Below are 12,969 nucleotides of genomic sequence, written 5' to 3' on the forward strand. Positions count from 1 at the left end.
TTTTGATGATTAAGTCAAAATCACAGGTTTTGACTACTTAAGAACATAAAGGAAATTGTAAAAGGCCTATTGGCCCATACTGGGCAGTTCTTACTTATATCCACCCCTTCATTCATATTAATTATGAATTATATATACTGTATATGTCTATATACAGCCCGTCCTCTTGTTTTGGTAGTACATATAGTAACAGTGAGGACCATAGTACATACACGAGGACAAGCCGCCAGCTTCCTGTCCTCATCGAGACCACTAGTATTAGTGGCCCCTTGGGTAAATATACTGACGTACAACGCAATTAAAAAATAGAAATAGGCACTGTTGAATTTTAACAAATGGGAAACTATTTTCTACTTATGTTGCCAAGAAAACTAACCTAACATAACCTTCCTAGGTCTAATACATGCTATCTGAGGCCTAATATAGTACATGTGTGTGCTATACTAGGCCTAGAAATACTTAAGTTAGTTTTTTAAGTTAATTTTTGACTGATTCTATAAAGTGAACAGTACAAAGTTCTACTATATAATTGCTTAGTATGTCATTGTTTGTACTATGGTGCACAAAGTTACCAAAAGTACTATCTAAACAGGATGATTGGTTGCTGTATATAACCTACACTTGAAACAATCCATTGATCCCATATAGTTTTATCTGCAAGCATCGTATGGAGTCGTTCTCTAGTACGTACACAAAGTGCTCATCTAACAATTCTTTCGTTTGGTTACACTGTACTGTATTTTAATTTGGCAGCGAGAGGAGGGCTGACATGGTGAAGGATTAATGGGGGTGGTAGGAACTAGCACATTGTCTATCAACGTGTCTATTAATGTGTGTATTAATGTCTATTAAACGTGTCAAACACAGCACATGTATCAGAAGACTGGCATATGTTGTCACAGCTGGAATATGTATAATGAATATTGGATACTCTTAAGATAAAGAATTTTGTTTTTGATGGTAATGTAGGAAACTGTCTGACAAAAATTACTCCTCTCTCTGGCAGGCTGATGCATCGGTGGAGATGGAACAGCGTCACTTTGTGCACGCCTCGCTCGATTACGTCTTCCAGCTGCAAGAGGTCCAGGAGAGAAAGAAATTTGAATTTGTTGAGACGGTAAGTTGCAGTGCTGCCTCCAATGGAGAAGCAAAGTCTGAAAGTTTGATGTTATATGATCAATAGAGCTTTTGAGAGTAAATACATTAGTGTAATTACATTAGTGGTAATTAAGTAATTATACTTAATTAAAGTCCTGCTGGTCACATAATGAGTGTGTCCATAACTATCCTCTCAGCATTCAGTCGACTGGTGTATAGGTTCCTGGACCCTTTGGTTTCTGTCATACCTACATTAGAATCCATGTATATGAAGCTCCACCACTTCACTTCCAAGTTTATTCTATTATTTTCACTTCTTGGACACTTAAGAAATTCTTTCCAACATTCTTGAGACTCATGTGGGTAGTCTGTCCATGTGTGTACCCCTGTCAGTGCCCTTGAGCATTTTGCATGTTCTGAGCACGTCTCCCCATTCTCACTTCCAGGGGTGTGACTTCATTTTATTTTATTTGTGCCCTACCTTCTGTTAGTTCCATTGGTTCCAACGGTCAATGTCCCCACAGCCCAATCTCTAAGGTGGAATATTGTTGCACAATAACAGCCCCATTCAAAGCTCAAGAAATTGCTGACCTGGAGAACGTTCAAAGGTCTTTTACTGTCTGAATCCACTCAATAAAATGACTAAATTATTGGGACCACTAAAAATGTTTAAATCTGTATTTTCTAGAACATAGACCAATTTGCCTAACATCGCATATCTGCAAGCTTATGGAGAGAATCCTAAGGGCGAGAATCAGTCACAATCACTTAATGAATAACCTTGTAAAATCTACATATCAACCAGAGCCTATCACCCAAGCATGTCAACCAAAGTACTGTATATCTACTAAGCAAAAGATAACTGCAGTAGACCTCTCATGCTAAAGTTGTGTAACAGACCAAATGAGAAATACAGGACTGAAGTTTTGTTAATCTGTACTCTCGGTTACAGCATACAAGCTCATGCCCTTACACTGTCATCTCACTGAAAGTGAAACCATATATAATTAGACTTTTTCATATTTAGGTAAAAACTACTTTCAGCTCCTATATTTTTATCATCGAAATAAATTGCAGAAATACTGTTTTCTGTAATTTTCTAATGTAAATTTTATATTTGATGGAATTACTGTATTTTTGTATGTTTTTCAGTTGTGTAGTAAATAAGTGAATGTATTTTGATGATTGCAGTTTAATTTTGTTAAATACATGATAGTGATGTCCCTGTTTACAGCTGTTGAGTTACATGTACGGGTGGCTGACCTTCTACCATCAGGGCCACGAGGTGTTCAATGACTGTAACCCCTATATGCGCGACCTGCAAGTTAGAGTACAAAGAGTAAGTTGACATTTTTCTAATACTGTACTTCCCATTGTCAGGATGCAGCTCACTACAGTTGCCTAACTCCCGGGAACCTATTTAATTACTAGGTGAACAGAGGCATCAAGTGAAAGGTAGTGTCCTGCCTGGTAATTTAACCCTGATCACTTTAAGTTCATTATCTCTCAACATGGGACAAATGTTCTGTCCCCTCGAGGTTCTGGGAGACAGTACAGTACTGTACAACACACAAGAGTTCAAAAGCAGGACTGTCCTCACTAATTTTGGGATGTCTTGTTACATTAAACATAAAGTGCAGTACATATATTTCATATTAATATTTTAATTTGAATGGGAAAGATTTCTAAAGAATGAGCCTAATAGTGTAATGTGTATCATATTTAAAAAAAAAGTATATCGTTCATATTTTTACATTTGTTTAGCTCTTCATTCGACAGAAATGTTCAAATTAGCTGAAGGACTATTAATGATTTCATGATCTAAATATTCAGTAGTTCAGAATACTCGTATTATATATAATTATGTCAAACATTTAAAATTGTTACAATTGCCATTCACTTTGTATGCACTTCCTTCTATGTTAATGCTGTTGATGGTACAGACTCGAGAGAACTTCGAAGCAACGCGCCAGGAGTCCGTGCAGCTGAAGAACAAGATGCTGGAGGTGCGTAAGACGGTAATGTGTCGCCCGCTGCTTCTCACTAACTCACGCCAATCCTCTCCCACCCTCCACTCATGTCAATAACATAATATACCCTACCATAATATGCACACAGAAAAATAACTCCAAATGAATGGACTCCACATGAATATATGAATTCACCATGTGATAGTGAGTTCTATTTATTTCAAACTCTTCACAAAGATGTGAGAATAGAAACTGTTATTCATAATTTATCTTCAAATATTACTGTACATAATTTTGTGGCTTAATTATAATTTGCGTGTTTGATAATTCATCCCGTCCTCTGGATTTGCCACTCAAAAAAATGCAACTTTTGTGCCTAACCGGAAATCAGTGATCCCAAGCAATCTACTGAACCTAAAGCTGTGTTTACACTGTCATTTTAGGAAAATGCATCCCCGTACAGTAGGTACTACTGAGCCGAATGTGAGCTTGTATACTCAAAACATGAGCAGGTAGATATGTTGCCACAAGATACAGTATAGCCTACTCAAAAAATGTGTGTGGAGTGTGGGAGAGGGTAATGTGGGGCTTGTCGCCATGTAGCTTGTATTATATTTTGTTTATTTAATTGGATTTGTGTGGTATATTAACATGTCTTCCTGTATTTATCAAGGGTTTGGTTATATTTTTCTTGTCCTTTGATTGCTAATATTAAATTATTAATGTTTCCATTTGTTAATCACATTTGTAGTTTACCTTTGTTATGTTTTAAAAGTCTTTCATAGATAAGATACTAAGTGGTAGCCTGTTTTTGGTTGCAGATTTCAGTTTGTTTTGTTACAATGCTTCTTAAAGAGTAGAAGGAATGCATATTAAGAATTAGAGTTGTGCTTTAAGATGCTTGTGTTTCAGGTAATGAGCATGTGTATCAAACCTAGACCCCCACAGATTCCACCAACAGCTGTGAGAGTACTGAAGCCCTCGAGGCTGCCCTCTCGTGCGGTGTTGCCTGCCCACTTTTGTGATGACACCGCTCACTTTTATCCATCACATAGTACCTCTTCTGTTTTGTATAATGAGTTATATATTGAAGAAAGTTCTCGGTAACTTTATTTATTTATACTGCATGTATGTATATCCAGTATAAGAAATATATACTGTATGTATATATAAATACACACACATACACACACACTTTGTTTACTTTCGCAAACAGAATGGTAGACGGTTGGAACAAGTTAGGTGAGAAGGTGGTGGAGGCCAAAACCATCAGTAATTTCAAAGCATTACAGTACAGTAAATGACAAGAGTGGTGGGAAGACGGGACACCACGAGTGTAGCTCTCATCCTGTAACTACACTTAGGTATTTGCACACACCCCATTAGTAGTTTCAAAGCATTACACGACAAAGAGTGTTGGGAATACAGAACTCCACAAGCGTAGCTCTCATCCTGTAACTACACTTGGGTTACACACACACATACATACTGTACATTAATTATATATACTGTATATATAATCTTATTGTACTGTATATGCTTTTTCTCAGCAGTATAATAATTTTATTACATTGACTGCTTCAGTTGTGAGCATTGTAAGAAAGTTTGGTGAATTTTACAGAATTTCTTAACATTTACTAACGATACTTTTTAAGCAATGTAAATTGTACCTTGGGTTACAATAACATACTTTTACTTACCTTCACATTTTCTCTATGACAACAGAACATTTTCTTTCCAAGACAGCGTACACGTCAGCCTTAGTGCAGTACAGCAGTTTTATAATGTAAGAAAATATTTTGAAGACATTTAAATTTTAAAAAAATGTGGTATTATTGGTTATCACCTCGACTTTCCTGATCCCATAAAAATAAAATCTTGAATTTGTCTCATGCCATTCCAGTGAAATCAAAATTAATAAAATCAACTTAGTTTAACCCACACCGGTATCATTCACTGTATTTTAATCTGACCCAACCCCACTCTGCTCCTCTCCACCTTCTTTATCAAATTCAATTAAACTTTACCCAAAGTCAACCTGCCTGATCCAATTTAATCTTGATCAACCCGTGTCATATTCCAATCCTAACTCATCAATACTGTACTGTGTTTGTCTAATTACCTCAATAATTGGTTGCAAATTTATTTTTTATGAAACATTCCAAGTGTGGAAATTCTAGATGTCCCGTTGTCATGGACTGCAGAGTGCTTTTGAAACGCATACATCTCTCTCTCTCTCTCTCTCTCTCTCTCTTGACAAATTCACCATTATGTATAATTATGACACACATGGTCTAACATACACTAAATCAACAACAACAACAACAACAAAAATATGGGTGCTAGTTAGGGTCTATGTTAAGCTTATTTGTCTGCATGATTTTCAAGTTTCATTTATTTTCTCTAGCTGCATAGATTTTGATTAATGGTTGCTTAACAATTAGGCTACAATGTTTTGGCTCAATTTTAACATTTTATGCATATATTTGTTATGTGTATTTATGTAGGAATGTATTCATATATATGTATTTTTGCATGTACAGTATGTATATGCATGCATTTTTTTATATACACACACTTGCAAATTGAAATGGATGAATGAGCAAGCCTGCATTTGTGTAGATGTGATTATGGAATGGTTTCCTGTCAGTGTGCAGTACAGCACATTACATATTTTTTTGTATATGGTGTCCTTTACAAGATTTACATACCTAAATTCAAATGTAGACAAGATCAGTGCTCTATAGTACAATCCTGTATTTTATAGAGAACTTTAAGCTGTAATAATTTCATCTAAATATGCTCTAATTTGCTAACAGACAAGCTTGTTAAACAATTTACTGTGCGGAGTGCTGTTATGTTTGTGTACAATTTGTGCGTGCACGTGTGTGATTTGTTCTTTTTCTGATGTTTTAAGTCCTTTTGTATATTTAGTGTATGTTTACCTTTGATGTAGAAACGTTGCAGTTCGCTGTTGTCTGCCGTGTATGGTGACTATGTGGTGCTGTATGTGTGGTGAATAGCATGGTGTGTTTTGTCACTTGGCTCTTGTTAGCTTGTCTCTGGAAACACGTGCTGCTTAAATTGATTAAATTTTGTATTTTATCATTAAAGGACACCTGGCTAATTAGGCCTCGGGTAAGGTTGTTGGTCCTTAGATACTTGGGCTATGCCTTTTTGTGCGTGCAAGTGAAATTAAAATTACACAAGTACAATAATGTACCTATAATTATTTATTCGATTTTGGTATAACTTGAAAGAGTAGTTGTTTGTTTATAAAAAAAAAAAATCCAATAGAATTGATTATGTAAAAGCAATTCTTAGAAATATTAGCCAAAATATATCAGTGGGTAAAGTTTAAAGCCTGGACCAAGAGATTGGCCACTTAGGTGTCAGTGGTAAGCTAGGTAGTTTTGTCAGTCTTTATTAAAACATATCGCTGGCATTTTTTAAAACAGTTTCACCATTTATTAAGATGTATAATACTGTACATTATATTTGTATTATACTTGCCTTTGTAATCATGCTGCAATACAGGTATACCTTTACATTATGATTCAGTGTTATGTAACCTGTTGACATCATCATCTGAGGTCCTTGGGACCACCGTCCAGTTTCTCCTTTGATATCTTCTGAATTTTCTTGGTAGTTTCATGCAGTGTTTTAATCTACAGTACAGTATTTTATGTTTTTCCGACAGTAGTTGATGAGTGATGACTACTATATGTGCAGTACTATATAGTTAGTTTTCTGGGGAATCCTCCTGGTGGAGTCTCCTGGTGGCTCTCCAAAGCTAGCTCACTGAGATGGCTTCCCACTACAGAGCCATAACTGCCATAGGAGTTCAGTTTGTCCTCATGTTTAGCAACCAGTTCATGCCCGGTTGCCCCCTTTGGTCCGAATGCAGTATATTCTTTAAAATATTTGTTTTTGTTCATTTGGTGGGTGGTTTCTTTGTTTCTAGCCTCCTTCTTCTCTTCTGGCAAAGAATTTTGGACTCTCTAAAGTGAATAGTACCAAATTCTATGTAATTGTCCATTACGTCAATGTATGTATGATGGTCCACATACAACGTATGTATGATGGTCCAGTAGTTACAAAGAGTACTATCTAATCACGAGGATGGGTTGAAATATTCGGTTCAGCGGGCTTCAGATAACCAAGCTCGTACAGTATATGACTTTGTCTCTGGTGATTTCTAACATGTCATAGGCTGATATTTGGTCTTGAGGGTTTTGGAAGTTAACAGGGTCCTGGCAGCTCATTATCTGGTCAGTGTTCCTAGTCCTTGTTGGACTTGTGTTGCCCTGGATTGCATTTTTGTTCTTCTCCTACCTGCCTGATAAGTCCCATGTTCCTTCTATTCTGTTAGCTCTAGGGAGCCACTGTTCACTACAGAAAACCAGCCTTGATTGTAATGAAATGCCTCTTTCTGGTAGGGTTTTGGTGACTCCTTGACTCCCACTCCCTTACCCGGTGAATCAGTTCATGCTCTTTCAACTTCGGATTGGGGCAAAGATGACATGGAGGCTGGGAACTCCCATTGGTGCTGTCTCCTGTTGGTGGCCCAGTAGTAACTAGGGGGGTTCAGGCTAGTTTCTGAATTAATTATTGCAAATTTTTTATCTATTTAAGTTCTTTGCTTTCTTTGAACCTTGCATTTCTCTGCATTACTTCACTTATTTTCTGGATTGAAGAGTGATTGAAGGAAGAGTGATTGAAACAATCCCATGCTCCCTATGGCAGGTTCTGCCTTAGGTCCCTGGTAGGCCATAGAGACTTGTGTATGGCTGATGTGACTCAGTAGTGGGGATCTTTCTCAGTGAGCTAGCTTCAGGGAGCCACTGGAGCCTTGCCAGAAAGAGGGGGGGTGGGGAGTTCATCACATTCAATGCTGTTTTTTTAAGTTTTTGTTTTTAAAAGCTATATTTAATTAATTTGATTTTACTAGTGAAATTTAAGAGGTTAAAAATCTGACATATATTGTGTTAGTTAATTATTTAGGTAAAAACCACTGGATATATATTTGTCAGGATTATCTTTGTTTGAATATTTTGATTGTTTTCAAGCTAAAAATTCAATTTAATCCATTTTGATACATGTGTTATGCACTTGTATAACAGAACAATTTGTACCCTCAGAAATCTATGGACCCTGGCAACATGGACAAGATGTACACGAGACAGGGCTATCTCTTCCTTATGGAAAAAAGTAGGTTGCTTTAGGCTTTTGTGAATGAATAGGAAATGTCATCTAGTCAAAATATCTTGTGTAATATTGTTTTACTGTAATATGACCAATATAGTGAAGTTCAGAATGTGTTTTGTATTAGTATTAAATAGATAGGGTGATGTTATAATGAAAGTTATCGGACAATTAAATTGAAAAGGGTTTGGAGAATCCATAAGATTGAAATCCAAGGCTTTTCATGAATTAAATCGTTTTGAGTAAACTGTGTGTTTCATTGTAGAGTACATAGCTCTTTTGATGACCATAGCTTATGGTATATTATATACAGTTTAAAAAATGTATGCTAAATTTGTGTTGTCTGTTATCTTTGTGGGTACTGTACTGTACATTCACTAGTGTTCAGCAACCTTTAAGTAGATTAGCATAAATATTGTCTTCATTATTAATGCCCCATTTCCCATTTTCAATTGGGTATGAGGAACATGTATCCTGAGAAAAAAAAATGGGTTGCAGACACTGTTCTCATAATGACAGTGGTCCATTCACTATATCTTCCTACCAAATGTCATAGCAAAGAACCAGCATCATCACACTCCAGTAGATTGTTTCAGAGCAGCACTCCACCCCTGCATAGCACAGGTGTCGGACGTGATGGTGGACGTATGTCTTTCTGATAACGTCCCTCATAGTTAATCAATTTCTGAATCCTCATCTCTCTAATGTTCATCAGTGTTTATTATAACTATTAATGTACATATGTGTTTTAAAAGAATTAGTGTATGATTACCCTACACAAAGATTTGGATGTGGATAGATGAAAAATGGTTAATTTAATTTTGGGAAGTAGGGTGATTCACAGATTACATCAGGGGGATGGGCTGCTTTCAGTCCAGGAGAGACGGTCCCTGGTCTAGGTGCCAAGGGGCCAAAGCCAGGAGGTTATGACATGTGATATTTTAGAACCTTTCCTGAATGTTTTAAATTCAAAGTAGCTTATGTGTCTTGACCAATGTCTGGTAATTCTTTCAGGTAATTCTTTACCTCCTTCTCACTTACTACAATGTCATTTACAATGATTCCACACTTTGTATCATCACTTGAACCAGTCTTCCTCTCTGGCTCAATCCTGAAAACTGTTTTTAAATATCTTTTTGGGTTCTTCATAAATCTTTCTGTTGTGTTCTGTGGTAATTCTTTAATTTTATTATTTTAATGCAGTAATTTGGTTCTGTACTGGGTATATACCCTGTACTGTTAATATTCTTTTTATTTGAACAGCCATGGGTGTTCATTGGTATTAGCCACTACTACAAGCTGATATTAATAAAGTTTTTGATTGGGCAGCAGAAAATAACATGATGTTTAACAGTGATAAATTCCAGTTACTCAGATATGGGAAAATAAAGATCTTAAACAAAATAATGGGTACAAGATAGAATCAGATCTACCCAAGGTAAGGATCTGATAGTAATGATGCCTGATGACCTAACATTTAGGGAGCATAACCAAGCATATATAGTGTTAGCTAGAAAAATGATAGGATGGATTATGAGAACCAGGTATCCTACACGAGGGGTATAATTTACACCTCACTCAAGGACTAAGTGATCACCAGGTCTAACTTTGGTGGTTTATTTACCCATCTTCCCCACTTCTGTTGTTTGTGTTGTGTGCTGGTTCACGAAGTACTTGTTCATAGTGGCCATTAATTTTGCCCTTCACATGTCATCTCCTTCATCACTTGGGCTGGACAGTCTCGCTTCATGCTGGTCGGCGTTCAATCTCCGACCGTCCAAGTGGTTGGGCACCATTTCTTTTCCCCCGTCCCATCCCAAATCCTTAACCCGATCCCTTCCCAGTGCTATATAGTCGTAATGGCTTGATGCTTTCCTCTGATAATTCCCTTCCCTTCCTTCATGGGAATCTTTCCTTAACCGGTTAATTTTCTTTGTGATTTTAATCATTGAATACTAGACATCCTTTATTCACTTGCCATTACTGCTGCACCACTTTGTAACCTTTGTACTCTTTCCTGAGCCTCCCACTGTTAGGGACTGTATATGACCACTGCCACTCCTCTTGTCCTCTTGTCACCTTACATATGCTCACTACATTTGAATCGTGAATAAGGATCGGCTCACTACCATCATAATTTCAGTGGGAACAATGCAGTACGGACATATTATGCTAATTTTTTATATTTTCTTTTAACAAAGGTGTTTGCTAACATAAGTGGATTTTCTTCTTCCAAACAGAGGCATTTGGAACAACTTGGACAAAACACTACTGCTTATACCAGAAAGAGAATAGGGTCTTCACGATGATTCCATACAACCAGATTCAACACAAAATTGTAAGTCAGAGGGCTATTATGCTTAGATAAAAGTGAATCTCAATAATAACATTTTGATGAATTTTGGTGTGCTATGACATCAGATAAGTCACTTGTGAGCCAGGCAACATGTTTTGATGTCAGGACTTTTTTTCACCTTGGTTTGTATCCTTGTTGTATCATATTGATACAACATTTGATACACATTTTATTTGTGCTTTTCACTTGGAAAAATTCCTTATATCATCATCTCACATGACTTGGGATCTTTATGGCACTTGCAATGAGAGAGCTTGCTGTTGTACAAGAATTACATTTCTATGCTCTGTTTATATATATCACAAAAATGGTTTAGTATGATTTTTACTGTGTTCTTATAAGTAATGTAAACAAAGTGCCAAAATAAGTACAGTCATGGATGTCAACTAACATGCACACAATTATATAGAAAGACCTATTCTATTTTATTTGGAAACAACTCCTCTAATCACATAGACTTGCAAATAAACAATATACATATTGAGTTAAAAAATAAACCAACATTTATAGGACTGTATATTGACAATAGACTGAACTTCAGCACATAGTCAAGAAAAGTATCCAAAACAGTTGGCATACTTTCAGAAGTCTGATAGTATGTCCCACAGGCCGCTCTTCACCCACTGTATTATTAGCCAGTTAAAACGTATCTAACTTAACATATCTGTGCATGGGGCTCAACTACCACAAACTACCTTAAACCCATCATCACCAACAAAAACTACTGTACAGTTTTACAAATTCTATCTTCAGACATCATGTGCACACCATAGCACCTCTTGTGCTATATTTAGACTTGTAAAGCCTTATTTCTCAAAACTAACTTTGACTTGACACACTTCTTTGATGAATGTATTTGAACCCACAAACACCACTCCACACATAAGCATACTGTATCATTGATCTTCTCGGAGTCTGACAAAAACTATTTAAACACATTGTGCATATGAAGGAACCCAAAATATGGACCTTCCTTATAAAGTAAAAACTAATTGCAAAATCTAAACTGTGTTTTATTCCAAAGTAAGACAAAGAGGTACTATATCTAATTACCTCACTAAAATGCCCCACTTCATGGTACTAACTCTAGTACTGTATGTCGTAATGTACTTTACTACAGTATTTAGAAATGCTGTACTGTTAACTATAAATATAATTTCTCATTAGCACCCTTTTGCCCTATTACTGTATATACAGTCATTATGTAAACTCTTAAGTTACTACAATACATCAGTTGTACAGCCTAACTCTGTCACTATTTGTATTTCCTAGTGTAAGAATTACTGTTTACTTGTAACTTAAAGTTCACTGCAAATTCTCTATTATATTTTAAGATTTGCAAAATACTATTCTTATTGGCTTTGTGAGAATGTACCAAATAATCACCAAAATTTGTAATAATACAACCTATTGTGCCTATTTGTATTAAAAAAGTAATTATTCTCACACTGCAAATTAGCTAGTAAGAATAATGTAGCAATCATTATCATCATCTCATTTCCCTTATGAGAAATGAAATACAGTTCTAGGTGAAATACAATATTGTTTGAAGAAAGAAAGAAAAACATCCATTAAGCTTATAATAAGTGTGCGATCGCTGGATTGTTTCGAGCATAGGATAGACATGTATATAAATGAGTTTGGGTGGACATAAATAGGAGCTGCTTTGTATGGGCCACTAGGCCTTCTACAGTTACAATTATTCTTATGTTCTTATTATGTATAACTAGCTAGTGTCACCAACTAGCAGTACATCTACAGCAGCAGCAACCCGCTGCTGCATACAAATGGATGTAAAATGCTTCTTGTGAGCTATCATATGTCAAATATTTTTTTATTCCAAATTATTTTACTCCAAACTTTATTCCATTTAGCTATATTTCCAATTACTTCTCTTGGTATTACTTCTATTGGTATGTATTATATAAGGAATAACCTTTTGGTAGATGTGTTATATAAGGTAGAACCTTTTTACTGATGTATTATATAAGGAGGGACTGTATTCACCAAATTTGTTAACCAAAATGGTTAGATTATATGAGGACTAGTACAATGGTCAAGTGTCAACTACTTGGACTGATTGTTAGAACACCGTCCTCGCAATTTCGACATTTGGTCTCCCAATTGTCCAAGTGGTTGGGCACCATTCTTCCACTCCTTCATCATATCCCACCTCCTTGTTCTTGTATTCCTTCCAAAAGCTATATAGTCATACTAGCTAAGCACTTTCTCCTTACAGTGATATAATAGATTACATTAGTTTTTAATATATTTTGTATTTAAGTTAATCTTAATTATTCCTTTTTCTTTCATCCTTAAACAGTGCAAATTTGTAAGTTT

General features: G+C 36.0%; 1 protein-coding gene across 16 annotated transcripts in view; it reads left to right on the forward strand.

Moving 5' to 3' along the window:
• The window catches only part of Graf (GTPase regulator associated with FAK), a gene marked incomplete in the record, with an annotated part of 132,742 nt that overhangs the window by 96,074 nt on the left and 23,699 nt on the right, over positions 1 to 12,969 (forward strand). For 15 of the 16 annotated variants that reach the window (XM_069327747.1, XM_069327759.1, XM_069327751.1 and 12 more), the window contains 5 exon segments: positions 1,007 to 1,117; positions 2,333 to 2,437; positions 3,042 to 3,116; positions 8,210 to 8,279; positions 10,514 to 10,611. In XM_069327747.1, the coding sequence (XP_069183848.1) occupies positions 1,007 to 1,117; positions 2,333 to 2,437; positions 3,042 to 3,116; positions 8,210 to 8,279; positions 10,514 to 10,611 (459 nt within the window). 16 annotated transcript variants of the gene reach the window in all.

This window comes from Procambarus clarkii, chromosome 20 (assembly GCF_040958095.1).
Source record: "Procambarus clarkii isolate CNS0578487 chromosome 20, FALCON_Pclarkii_2.0, whole genome shotgun sequence".
Lineage (NCBI taxonomy): Eukaryota > Metazoa > Arthropoda > Malacostraca > Decapoda > Cambaridae > Procambarus > Procambarus clarkii.